The sequence below is a fragment of the Clavispora lusitaniae genome (genome assembly GCF_014636115.1).
Source record: "Clavispora lusitaniae strain FDAARGOS_655 chromosome Unknown tig00000038_pilon, whole genome shotgun sequence".
NCBI lineage: Eukaryota > Fungi > Ascomycota > Pichiomycetes > Serinales > Metschnikowiaceae > Clavispora > Clavispora lusitaniae.
In genome coordinates, this window is record NW_027093976.1 from 1,866,540 (window position 1) to 1,879,287 (window position 12,748).

Genomic DNA, 12,748 nt, shown 5'->3' on the forward strand with positions numbered 1-12,748 from the left:
TGTGAGTATGTCCCTGAAGTACCGTCCGCCAGGATTACGAGAACGAACCTTAGAGCCAGGATCTGGGACAACCTCTGCGTCACGCCAAGGGTCACAGAGCAACCGAGCCCGAAGGTCGCGGTCCACTTATCAAGGTTCTCGTCCTAAAAGTCTGACCTCTGATTCAGAGTCGCCCACAGTTGAATCTGAGCATCGAAGTCAGAGCCAGCCACAAGCTTCCCGACCGGCGCAACCGTTGCAACATGCACGTTCCATACCGACTTCCAGGTCCTCGCGGTCTCTACACTCTCGGTCATTCCCTCCTCCTCAGCCTCCTCTTGTTCGCCCATTCACCGCGCCTTCGCGCCCTGACCCGACCGAGCATAACCAGCGCGAGCCACAACAAGAGGCCCGGTCGGGCAACAGAGATGAGGCCGCACTTGCGCGGCAGGCCCGTTTTTCGGCACCGCCTGCCCAGCCGTTTGGGTTTGCCTCCCGCGGTGACCTGCGCCTACAGAATAGTGTTGCCGAACAGCGGGCATTTTTCGACCGCACGACGGGCGCACTTCTGGCCGGATCAGACATCGACGCTGTCCTTGCCGACTTGCGCAAACTTCGAGAGGCCATGCTTCATGCCGGCCCATCCCGTTTTCTCAAGAAGGTGTTTCTTTTCTCTGTGCGTGTTGCTGCTCCTGCTGGCCGCTATCAAACTGTGGTTCCATGTCTGACCTATCTTTTGGAGCTGCGCGCGGCACTGTTGCTTACGGGCGAAGAAAAGCTCGAGCTCGTATCGTTGCTCGCACTCCACATATCGCATGTGGCGGGCGATACACCGCGCGCTCTCGCATTATTCTTCGCTCACACAGGGCGAGATCAGGCGCCGCGCCTTTGGGAGACTTTAGTTTCGTGGGCGCGCGGGGATTACTATACTTGGCTCCAAAAGTACAACTCAGAGCCGGACCCTGCTACTTTCCGCGCCATGACGAGCGGACTAGGTGATATAATGCGCCGGATGGTGCATAGCCTAACCTGTGCATATTTTCAGATCTCCCGCAGCGAGTTCGAAACAAAGTTTCTCCCGGCTGGTGTGACCTTGGCAACTTTCATGGAGGAGTATGCGCCGCATTGGGAACTCAAAGAAGATACCATCGTGTTTCGGCGCAGATCATAACGCCCACAGGCTTTACAAGATGTATAAATTGGCAAATTTGCTCGAGATCCAAGAGTGGGTTGATCAATCTGTTTGAGTATAATGCGATCATTCTCTTCATTGCATTGGAGACTTGGACTGGTTTAAGTGGTCCTACGTAGAAAGTTGTAACTAGCCGTGTGTTGTTACTTTTTTTAAACTATGTAATGCCCTTGAAATGAAAAAACAGGCTCCGTCGATTTCCCTAGCCACCCTCCTTTCTCTGAGCCTTCAACTTATCTGACCTTTGATTTCCATAGACTTACGCATGAAGGACTGGCATATGGCCCATAATCGGCGCGCGCCTAAGTTAGCCTCTCGCTTAGTTAGTTTTGCTCCATATTCTTCACTTGCCCCGTTACTCTGCGCTCAGATCAGTTAACCCACAGACACTACCATACACCAACGAAGAGTGGAAAATGTCATTATCAAACTACACGCAAAGTCCAGATATCGAGATCATGGAGCTCGATTCGCAACCTGATTTCAACAAACCTGTTCCCACAACGCTGAATGAGCTTCCTCAAGTGCTCAAAATCGACGACATTACCTCGGGCAAAATCGACCCCCAAGCGATCTACAAAGAACTCGACCGCCTAAAAGTCGAGGTGAATATCCTCCGCAACGACATGTCACTTTTCCTCCGCGCTTTGGCGTCTGCCTCTCCTTCCCAAAGTCAGCAGGAGTATCGTAAGCTATTAGCGCAGCGACTTGAGGCGGTTAACGTCTCCATTCAAGACTACTGCCGGCAGTACAACCGCCTTCTACCGGTGATCAATTTGGCACAGATGCGCTTGGGCCATGAGGTGGAGGTGCTTCCGCCGAAAGCAGGTGTTTCACCCGCCAAACGCAAGTAAATGCCCTATCAACCCAAATACCAAGAGGAATATCAAATATTGCATCTGCTTTAGGAGTGGAATCTCTCTTATTTACACACATTACGCCAAGTTTCTTTGTGATTTGTGCGACTTCACTCATTGACCTTTGACGAGGTTCAACTCGCGTACCCACCAAGAGATATGTATTGTCTCATGTCCCTGACTCATTGCAAGCTACACACAGCCAGTTCTTAGCATTAATCAATAGCATCAATCACTCTACTAATCTTGCGGGGGTTACCCTGAACTGACTCATAGCCACATGCACACTAGACATATAAAGCGCGCGAGGTAGTCGACTTCAACGATATCACCAAACAGAAATGTCCGCTTCCTTAAGAGAGACATTTGCAAGATGCAAAAAGGAGGGCAGAAACGCCCTCGTCAACTTTATCACAGCCGGCTACCCTACTATCGAAGACACAGTTCCCATCATGCTTGGCATGCAGGAAGGTGGTGTCGACATCATCGAGTTGGGTGTTCCCTTCTCCGACCCGATCGCCGACGGCCCTACTATCCAGGTGGCCAATAACGTTGCCATAGACAACGGTGTCACTGTTGTCAAATGCTTGGAGTTGGTGGCGCAGGCCAGAGAAGCTGGTGTTTCTGTTCCCATCATCTTGATGGGTTACTTCAACCCAATCATGAAGTACGGCGAGGAAAAATTGGTGGAGGACGCTGCCAAGGCCGGTGCCAGCGGTTTCATTGTGGTGGACTTGCCGCCTGAAGAGGCTGTTGAGTTCAGAAGCACATGTGCCAAACATGGTCTCTCATACGTTCCTTTGGTTGCGCCAGCAACTACCGATGCCCGTTTAGCGGTGTTGGGCGATATCGCTGACCTGTTCATTTACGTGGTCTCGCGTATGGGCACCACCGGTTCCAACACTGCTGTTTCCAGTGGCATTGCCACTTTATGTGACCGTGTGCGTAAATTTGTCGGCGATAAGCCCTTGGCCGTTGGTTTTGGTGTGTCGACCCGTGAACATTTCTTGACTGTGGGTGCCGCCGCCGAAGGTGTGGTGATTGGCTCGAAGATCGTGACGCTTTTGGGCGAGTCTGCTCCCGGTGAGCGTCGTGAAGTGGCGTTCCGCTTTGTCCGTTCCATCTTAGGAGAGGACTTTTCTCGCGCCGAGCTTCCGCCATTTGCCCCTTATGCCCCACCTGCGAATGCTTCTGTTCCCAAGCCGCTCTTGCAAGAGAGCCACCAGTACAGTCCACGTTTCGGTGCTTTTGGTGGCCAGTATGTACCTGAAGCTTTGCACACCTGCTTGGCCGAGTTAGAAAAAGGCTTCGAGAGTGCCGTTGCTGATCCACAGTTCTGGTCAGAATTCAAAGCTTTGTATCCTTACATTGGAAGGCCATCTTCTTTCCACAAGGCTGAACGCTTGTCTGCGCACGCTGGGGGTGCCCAAATCTGGTTGAAACGTGAGGACTTGAACCACACCGGCTCGCACAAGATCAACAACGCCTTGGCCCAGGTTTTGATCGCACGTCGTTTGGGCAAGAAACGCATTATTGCCGAGACAGGTGCTGGCCAGCACGGTGTAGCTACTGCTACTGCATGTGCCAAGTTTGGCATGGAGTGCTGTGTCTTTATGGGTGCTGAAGACGTGAAGCGCCAAGCGTTGAACGTTTTCCGTATGCGTATTTTGGGAGCTAAAGTTGTTGCTGTGACAAACGGAACACAAACTCTTCGTGACGCCACGTCGGAAGCCTTCCGTTACTGGGTGTCCCACCTAGAGTCCACACATTATGTCGTGGGACTGGCCATTGGACCTCATCCGTACCCTACATTGGTGCGTACCTTCCAAAGTGTTATTGGCCAGGAGGCAAAAGAGCAATTCCAGGAGTTGTCAGGTGGCCGCTTACCTGATGCCGTTGTGGCTTGTGTGGGTGGTGGTTCTAATTCCACCGGTTTGTTCTCTCCTTTCGAAAAGGACACTTCTGTGCGTATGGTTGGAATTGAGGCTGGTGGTGACGGTGTCAACACCGACCGCCACTCTGCTACTTTGACTGCCGGTATTCCAGGTGTTTTCCACGGTGTTAAAACGTACGTTTTACAGGACGCTGATGGCCAGGTCCATGACACTCACTCTGTATCTGCAGGCTTGGACTACCCAGGTGTTGGACCTGAGTTGGCTTATTGGAAGAGTACGGGCCGTGCTGAGTTTAGCGCTGTCACTGATGCGCAGGCTTTGGAAGGTTTCAGATTGTTGTCGCAGTTGGAAGGTATCATTCCGGCTTTGGAATCTTCCCATGCCATTTACGGAGGTGTTGAGCTTGCCAAGACCATGAAGCCTGACCAGCACATTATTATCAATGTTTCCGGGCGTGGTGACAAAGATGTGCAAAGTGTTGCTAAGGCCTTACCAGTTTTGGGCGAGCAAATTGGCTGGGACTTACGTTTCGAGGACGATCCTTCAAAGTAAGGGTTATTCACCTATATAGGTAGACGAATATAGTCACTTGCCCAGCTGAGTTGTAGATTGTAGGTATTTACTTCGTTTTTTTACCGTTGAGACTTCTCCTTCTGAATGGGCTAGTTATCCGTGATTCAGAATTGTATTAAATGAAAGTGTTCACGGCAACATAGCGGGAAATGTCAGTCGTACGGCTTCTCAACTTATTTCAAAATTATTACCTTTTTTTCCAGTATACTTCCAAGATTACGAACAATGACGGCGTAAATCATGAATACGAGATACAAGAGAGAAGAATGCCCAAGTTTTGACGAGTCTGTATTCAACTGCGATTTTTTTTTTTTTGAGTTCATGATTGTATGATTTCATTCAACAATGTCAGAAACTTTAAATTGCATACAAGATAACAGTTTGCAGAGCCTTAAAATGATAATAAGCATATATGATAATTATAGAGATTAAATAGTATATTTAACGCAGAGTCACGTTTATTAGTCTTTATCAGAGAGCAGATGCAAAGTTCGCGCTCCGTACACTCCACAACAGTTTTCAAACACCACTGTTTCCAATGTCCCAACCAACATATTTCACAGAACTTTCAGCTGTTTTCGGCGTGAAAGATATTGACAATACCACTTTACAAGTTTGCGCCAAGCTTCTCGATCTAGGCGTAGATCCGAAGAAGTTAGCGCAAGCGGTTCGCAGTATCCAAGACCAAGCGAAAATTGAGTAAGAAAACCCACAACAGAGTGGAAACAATGACATCGAGCTATGCAAAGCCTCCCTTCTTTTTCTTCTTCTTTTGACTTGCAGTTTGCAGACCAAACCTCTTGAGCCCTTGCGAAGGAGCAGGCGACCGTGTTTGAGATTGCGACCGCGTGATTGATATTTGCGATGAAGAGACAACTGGGATAGATGTTAATGACTGCGAAGGAGCTGTTTGAGAAGGAATCGATTGAGAAGAACGAGGCTCAGATTGGACTGACTGAGGCAGCGAAACGTGGGACGAAAACGAGTGAACGCCTTGAGAAAACTGTGGTTGGGAATTGGCAAGGGCAAGACGACGAAGCTCACGCTTGCTTTTCTTTGTCTGCTCTAGAGGAGGTGGTGCTTCTTCCCAATCGTTAAAAATCTCCTGAAGCTCTTTGGGCGCCTCTGCGTGGGCGGCTTCAATGCTGTTATCTAATTGTTGAGGAAGGTCGTTTCTTGCTGCGCGTATCAGACTCGTGGCAAGAAGCATCGTCGCCTGGCGGATATTAAGACGGTTGCGCGAAAGTTTGCCGAGCGCTCGGGCAAGCGAAGCCGCCGAATCGACTGGAAATGAGATGCGTGCAGCAGCACGCTGGCGCTCACTTAAAAGACTCGAGATTTGGTTTTCTACCGCAAGCCCGGAAGAAGCATAATGCGAACGGAGTTGGAGGGTCATGGCGTCAAAATGGCTCCTGTTGTGCTCAAACTGGGGAATGTCCCCGCCTAGTGTAGCCAACGCATGCCATGTGGGTGCAATGTCTTCTTTGGCAGCCGCACTAAGAAGGCGCGCATATTGGCGAAGGGCATCAGGACCGGCCAAAACTCGTGCTTCTTTGGAGAGCGGAGTGCGCGAAGCCAAGGCAGCGAAATGGTGCGGGCCATACATGTAAGCATCATGGACATCTATACTCCAACCGTCAAGGTTGTTAAGGTCCTCCATTTGTTCATATAGAATTTCCGAGCCAGTAGTTGGTTTGAATGACATTGGTGATGGCAGCTGTATCCAGTATTTGTAGGACTTTGATTGCGATTCAGAAAATTGTACGGACACACTTGCATCCTGACGCTTCATCTCGAGCGGTGGAGGTGGCGTACAAAAACCGCCATGCGGGCGGAGAATAGAAAAAATCACGCCCTTTCCGCTTTCGACAAGCGTAAGCAGAGGGTCGCGCCCGCACGAAAAAGGAGCCGGTGCCACAGATAAGTGCGAGAGGCCCCGAAACAGCGCCCGTAAAAAGTATGGGTCGCGAACGCTGCAGGGCCGACCCTCAACCTCTGCAAAGGAAAAAACGACAATGAGCGGCAGCCGCGCAGAGAAAATCGCACAAATGTACTGGTTACCTTCATGCGAAATGGTCATTCGCATCAGCAGATCAGAATTGTCCAAATAATGCTTCCAAGATACAAGCCGCCGAAGAGGCATGTCGTCTTTGGTGCACCAGATGATCTCCTGCGTCGTCAATAGAAAAATGTACGGCGTACCTGCCACCGTTTGCATGTCCTGGATGCGCGACCACATTCGTGCCAGAATAATCGTACTCACTTTGGGTGTGGAATCAGAAACACGCTGCTTTTCCAGTAGTGTCGGCACATTGATGTATGGCACTTTGGGGCTTGTCTCAAGCTGAAGCTGTATTAGTGACACGCCTGTGCGCGAGGCCACAAGAAGTTCGCCTGCGCGAGAGAAGCATGCGCGGCGCCAGGCAGAAAGCTCTTGCGGCTCGGGCACCCGCACCAAATGGTCGCGCCCAAAAGTCCACCGTGCGCCAAATTCGAAGTGGAATACTGCTACTGTCCCGAGCAGATCCACCACAAGAAAACGATCGTCTTGAGCAAACTCCACATGCACGAGAGAATGGCCGTCAACATCAGATGGTGATATAGCGGCTTCGATCCGCGAAACCTCAAGGCCCTTGGACTTGGGATCGTTATTCCACCGCACTTCCAAGAACACAATGCGCGACGTTGTGCGCACTGCAATGAGGCGAGAGCGGGCCGCGACAGCCACCTGAAGAATGCGCGCCTCAATATCGCACAGAAGAACTTTGCGCGGGTAGGCGGCAAGCCATTTTGATGCGGATTTCTTAGCCGGCCTTTCAGAAACTTCCCGACCACCGTTGTCGGCTTCTTTTTGTCTCATACGCTCATCCAGACTTGAGCTATTGTCCTCACTTTCACTGCCGCTCTCACTGTTGCTTTCACTGCTGTTACCGTCTCTTTCATTGTCTTTTCCGCTCTTGTCTTTGCCATTCTCTGCAATGTTCTCATTTTGATCGTTGCCACTGTCATTTCTACTTGTATTGCTTCTCTTCTTTCCGTATGGCCTCTCGTCTCCGCCTGTTTGCTCTGCTTTGAGACGCTTCTTCACTGGCATCATCACCAGCACATTGAGAGTTTCCCCATCGGCCCACGCCACGGCGTGTACAGCCACTATATTTGATTTACTCTTAAGAAAACGTCTTCTCCCCTCGATCCGTACCAGCAGCGCATAAGCTCCCGTTCCAAGCTGGAAAACCGCTGATAGTGCTCCTACTTCTGGATCGTATTTTTCCTCATCTAGCGCGTCTGCCTCAGCAGCAAGGCTCAGGACTATGTACTGAGGAAGAAAGGAAGCATCACGACTTAAGGTCAGTCGGTGCCCCCTAACTTGAGGCTTTGGAGGCGAAAGAACAAGAGCTGATTTCTTCATACGGCGATATCGTGCAGCGTGATCTCGGAGACGCGGGAAGCGGAATTCAGGCACGTATGTGTCTGTACGATTCCCCGTAGTGGGGAACAAGATGCCAGGGCCTGAAATTCCATACGTTAGTTGAACGCCGGTTTCTTTTTTTGTGGGCCACATTCAGATGCGATATGCAATTAGTTGGAGCAGATGTGAGATACAACTGAAGATAAGATCGGCTAGCACAATGTGAAGTACGTGATTCTTGAAACGACACCCGTATATGTGCAAGGAACTCGAGAATAAGACTCTAAGGGGAGGCAAGTTGGAAATTTAATGAATGACAAAGGTTCAAATCACACTGTGATTATGTCAAGATGCAGAATACCTGAATTGGTCGCGATGGGTGCGCAGTCCAACCACAGAATACTGGACATCAGAAAGAATAGGCCACGGAGAACAGTAAACAAGAGAACTATGCAAAGGAATAGGAAAGTTAATATCTGTCGCGTACCAGTATCTGAGGAGTCAGGAAACCCAATCATTGGCCGCACGTACGTTGATGCGTCTTAAGTGGGTTTTATGTATATGTTTTCGCATACTCTGCTTAAAGATCCTTGAGGTAAGTAAGGGATGTATTCTGAATTTCATAAGGCAAGAATTCATGAGAGTCACCTCTTGACTGAATACGTATTCGCACTCGAACGAGTGCCAAAGCCGGTCACACTATATTTTTGATTTATCGGTGTCATTATTCTCTCCATGAACTGACGTCGACTGGATGACATCTTTTTGACTTTTTGAAAAACTATTGGATATTAAATAACTTTAACTATTAAACACAAGCAACTACATGGTAGGGCATTAGCAATTTATGCCTGGTATTTATTGTATTTATTGGGACAGTATTCTCTGCACTAATTAAATCAGGTTTGAGGAGGCTAATAGATCGTTCTTTGTTCCGTTATGTTCTCAGAAAAGTTGATGTGTCACATTCAAACAACGAGAAGTCTTCATTGTTGTCGTATGACTTCCTTATGGCTTCTGAAAGACTTCATCAAGCAGCAAGACAGTACGCTTCTGACACAGTATCCCAAAAATACTGGTACGAATCATCATTTGATAGCCATGAGTTACCCATTATAAAACCATTGTTGTAGCCATATCCGATAAAGATTAGTAGAGTAAAAACTATCCACCTTTCTAACCATTTATCTGTCAAGTACAAATACAAATCGGTTTTCCCAACCTTTGACAATAATGATAGTCTGGGATACTATAGACAAGAATTTTTCTCTAGATAATTAGCTCTCTCATTCCGGAAATTATTGTGTACTCATATGCCTAAGCCATCACCTTCCAAACTAATAGTTCATTCATGGCATTTATTGCAGGCTAGGCATATTCCCTAGTAGTACTGAATCACAATACCCCACCGCGCAGCTGAGAAAGAATTTCATGCAGAATTACGAGGTTCCCGGCCGTTAAGTCCACACGAACCCTTCAACTCCGTCTGCGAAGCCAGATCGTCAAATAGGAGCAAAATCAGAAAATATGGAGAGTTGGAAGTCTAAACAAAAAAAACTCGCGGAGAATTCAGCAATTCTCTTACTTGTGCGAGGATCCAGAAGACTGATAAAAAATATTCTCTCGCACTACACTAGATTGAAGTAACCTCCAAAAGTAGAGTAAACATTAACCAGAAGAATGAATTGGATTCACTGTCTTCGACTTGCTTTAACTTATCATAAAAAGAAAGAGTGATATTAAAACCCTCATATGGCCATTAAAGTAAGAACTCCACAAAAATTGTCGAAGTGGGGCCATTCGCGTCTTGTTTTCACTAGTTAATAGTTCTGCACACAACTAAGAGCGTCCGATACATGTACACGTAACCTTTTAGCGTTTTCACCAATCTCAAAAAGCTCCATGGCCAAAAAGATCAACCAAAAAAGAGACGTAGGTCTCGCCTCGAACAAATCGAGTTTTGTGTTGGACTTGGATACCGTGCCTGAACCGCAATATGCTGCCGGATCTGCCAGAAGTTATCTTGTGACTTCTATTCCTGAGAAAATCACAAAATCTAGAGGTGTCTCCTCCAAAGATTTGCTTCTCATCGCAGCTCTTGTTCTTCTGTCGGCCCTTTTACGTTTACGTGGCTTGGAGAAGCCTAACTCTGTGGTTTTTGACGAGGTCCACTTTGGTGGTTTTTCGCAAAAGTATATCTTGGGCACTTTTTTCATGGATGTGCATCCGCCATTGGCCAAGATGTTGTTTGCGTGGGTTGCCCTGATTGGCGGCTTCAAAGGTGACTTTGACTTCGCTTCCATTGGCGACATCTACCCTGAAACTGTTCCATATGTGTTGATGCGGTTCTTCCCGGCCGCATTGGGTGTTTTGACCGTTTTGCTTTGCTACTTAACCTTGCGTTCTTCTGGTGTTCGTCCAGCTGTTGCGTTTGCTACGGCATCGTGCCTCAACTTGGACAATTCCTACATTACCATCAGCAGATACATTTTGTTGGACTCCCCACTTATGTTTTTCATTGCTGCTTCCATTTATGCTTTCAAGAAGTTTGAGGTGCAACAACCTTTTTCTTTGGAGTGGTTCCGTTCTTTACTGTCATGTGCCATTGCTTTGGGACTTGCCCTCTCTTCCAAATGGGTTGGCTTGTTTACCTTAATCTGGATTGGTCTTTCATGCGCCGGCCACATGTGGTTTCTCATTGGCGACTTGCGCGTTTCTCCATGTGCCATTGTTAAACACGCCGCTGCTCGTGCCACGATGTTGTTGGGTATTCCAGCAGTAATTTACTTGTTCTGCTTCTCCTTGCATTTCCAAGTATTGCCCAACGAAGGTCCAGGATCTGCTTTCATGACCTCCGCATTCCGCGCTGGCTTGCGTGGCTCACCTGTGCCTAAATCAACTACGGCTCAGGTGGGATATGGTTCTATTGTCAGCATCCGTCACCTTAACACACAAGGTGGTTACTTGCACTCACACAACCACCTCTACCCTGCAGGGTCTAAGCAGCAGCAGATCACCTTGTACCCACACATTGATGTCAACAATGAATGGCTCATTGAGCCCTACAACATGTCGATTCCAGATGAATTCACTCCTATCACCGACGGCACTAAGATTAGATTGAAGCATATCATGACTCATAAGAGATTGCATTCTCACGATGAGAAACCTCCTGTTTCTGAACGTGACTGGCAGAAGGAAGTTTCTTGTTATGGATACGAAGGATTTGGAGGTGATGCCAATGATGACTGGGTGGTTGAAATTGTCAAGCACAAATCCGAAAAAGGCGAGGCCCAGGAAAATGTGAAGGCCTTGGGAACCGTTTTCAGATTGAGACACGCCATGAGCGGCAACTACTTGTTCTCCAGCGAAGTCAAGTTGCCATCTTGGGGTTTCGAACAACAGGAAGTCACTGCGGCAGGCCAAGGTGCCAGACCATTGACCCACTGGTACATTGAAACGAACGACAATGACAGATTAAAGGAAGAGGAAAAGGACATTGTTTCGTACCCAACATTGACATTCTGGCAAAAGTTTGTCGAATCTCACAAGACTATGTGGAAGATCAACCAAGGTTTGACCTCTTTCCACAAATGGCAGTCTGACCCACAAGACTGGCCATTATTATTACGTGGTATCAACTACTGGGCTAAGGACCACACTCAGGTGTACTTCCTTGGTAACCCTGTTGTTTGGTGGACTGCTTCCGCGTGTTTGGTTGCCTTTGTGATCCACGTGGGTATTTCTGTGTTGAAATGGCAAGCTGGCCAGACTGTGGCCCAAAATAAGAATGTGTTCAATTTTAACGCACAAATGCTCTCCTACTTTTTGGGATGGGCTATCCATTATGCGCCTTTCTTCATTATGGGTAGACAGTTGTTCTTGCACCATTACTTGCCAGCATACTATTTTGCTATCTTAGGACTTGGTCATGTTTTTGATTTGCTTGTGTCGTATTCGAAAAAGCTTAGCAGACCAGCCTACGGAGCCATAGTGCTTTTTGTTACTCTCGCTTTGGCGATGTATTACACGCTTTCTCCATTGATTGACGGCTCTCAATGGACAAAATCGCAATGCCTTTCATCCAAACTTCTCTCGAGCTGGGATTACGATTGCAATACCTTCTTTGAAAGTAAGGAAGAATATCTTTCATATACCCCCGAAGCTGCCAAACCGGAGGCTACTTCCTCAGTGAATGTAATTAACGAGGCCTCTCCAGTGCCCGTTGATGAACAACCTTTGAAGGCTGACATGTCCGGGGACGAGGAAATGGAGGCCCCTCCAGCTGCTGAAACTCATTACGGTGATTTGCCAGAGTATCTTCAAGAAGCTGAAGAGGAGACTGAAGCTGAGAACGCGGCTGACGTTGGCAGCGGGGCTGATGTGGAAAACGATGTTGAAGTTGAGATTGAAGGTGACAGCGTGGAGTATGTTTCGGCTATTGATGAATCTGAACCTGCCGAAGCTGAAGATGCAGTAGTTGAAGAGGCATCTGTGGAAGCAGCTGAAGAACCTTTGCCTCCAGCTGAACCGGAGGTCAAAAAGGCTATAGCCGAGTAGGGACATATACCGAAATAAATGAACAAGGTGACTACGATAATGTTGTAGCTTTTTTATTCCTGTCTTTCCTGGACATCATTAAAGTCCAGAAATCTCTTACCCTAACGGAAACCTGCAAGAAGACGTGAATCGAGCAGGAACGATTTTGCAATGAAGTAAGGAAATTGAATGCTGAACAGTTGGCTTAACCAAAATGTCTAGTTCATCGAAATGTACACTCATCAACAAGGTAGGAACTAAGATTTGTGACTACTGCCCTTTAATCAACTACCATTCAAAATGC

At 47.9% G+C, this 12,748-nt stretch overlaps 5 protein-coding genes across 5 annotated transcripts; 4 read left to right on the top strand and 1 right to left on the bottom strand. All coding sequences in view use genetic code 12, as the record gives it.

Annotated features, from left to right (window-relative positions):
* Positions 1 to 7: 7 nt before the first annotated feature.
* On the top strand, positions 8 to 1,150 carry FOB63_001980 (uncharacterized protein; the record flags this gene model as incomplete). The annotated part of the gene is made up of 1 exon (XM_002617879.1): positions 8 to 1,150. One exon carries the CDS (start codon positions 8 to 10, stop codon positions 1,148 to 1,150), a length of 1,143 nt encoding a protein of 380 aa, XP_002617925.1.
* Positions 1,151 to 1,587: 437 nt separating this feature from the next.
* MED3 (Med3p) lies at positions 1,588 to 2,025 on the top strand (the record flags this gene model as incomplete). Its single annotated transcript, XM_066102204.1, has 1 exon — positions 1,588 to 2,025. The coding sequence occupies one exon, from the start codon at positions 1,588 to 1,590 to the stop codon at positions 2,023 to 2,025; it is 438 nt and encodes a 145-aa protein (XP_065958496.1).
* A 344-nt stretch (positions 2,026 to 2,369) lies between these two features.
* On the top strand, positions 2,370 to 4,475 carry TRP5 (tryptophan synthase; the record flags this gene model as incomplete). The annotated part of the gene is made up of 1 exon (XM_002617878.1): positions 2,370 to 4,475. The coding sequence occupies one exon, from the start codon at positions 2,370 to 2,372 to the stop codon at positions 4,473 to 4,475; it is 2,106 nt and encodes a 701-aa protein (XP_002617924.1).
* Positions 4,476 to 5,235: 760 nt separating this feature from the next.
* FOB63_001983 (uncharacterized protein) lies at positions 5,236 to 8,058 on the bottom strand (the record flags this gene model as incomplete). The annotated part of the gene is made up of 1 exon (XM_002617877.1): positions 5,236 to 8,058. The coding sequence occupies one exon, from the start codon at positions 8,056 to 8,058 to the stop codon at positions 5,236 to 5,238; it is 2,823 nt and encodes a 940-aa protein (XP_002617923.1).
* A 1,749-nt stretch (positions 8,059 to 9,807) lies between these two features.
* PMT1 (dolichyl-phosphate-mannose-protein mannosyltransferase) lies at positions 9,808 to 12,465 on the top strand (the record flags this gene model as incomplete). The annotated part of the gene is made up of 1 exon (XM_002617876.2): positions 9,808 to 12,465. One exon carries the CDS (start codon positions 9,808 to 9,810, stop codon positions 12,463 to 12,465), a length of 2,658 nt encoding a protein of 885 aa, XP_002617922.2.
* Between the last annotated feature and the right edge of the window lie 283 nt (positions 12,466 to 12,748).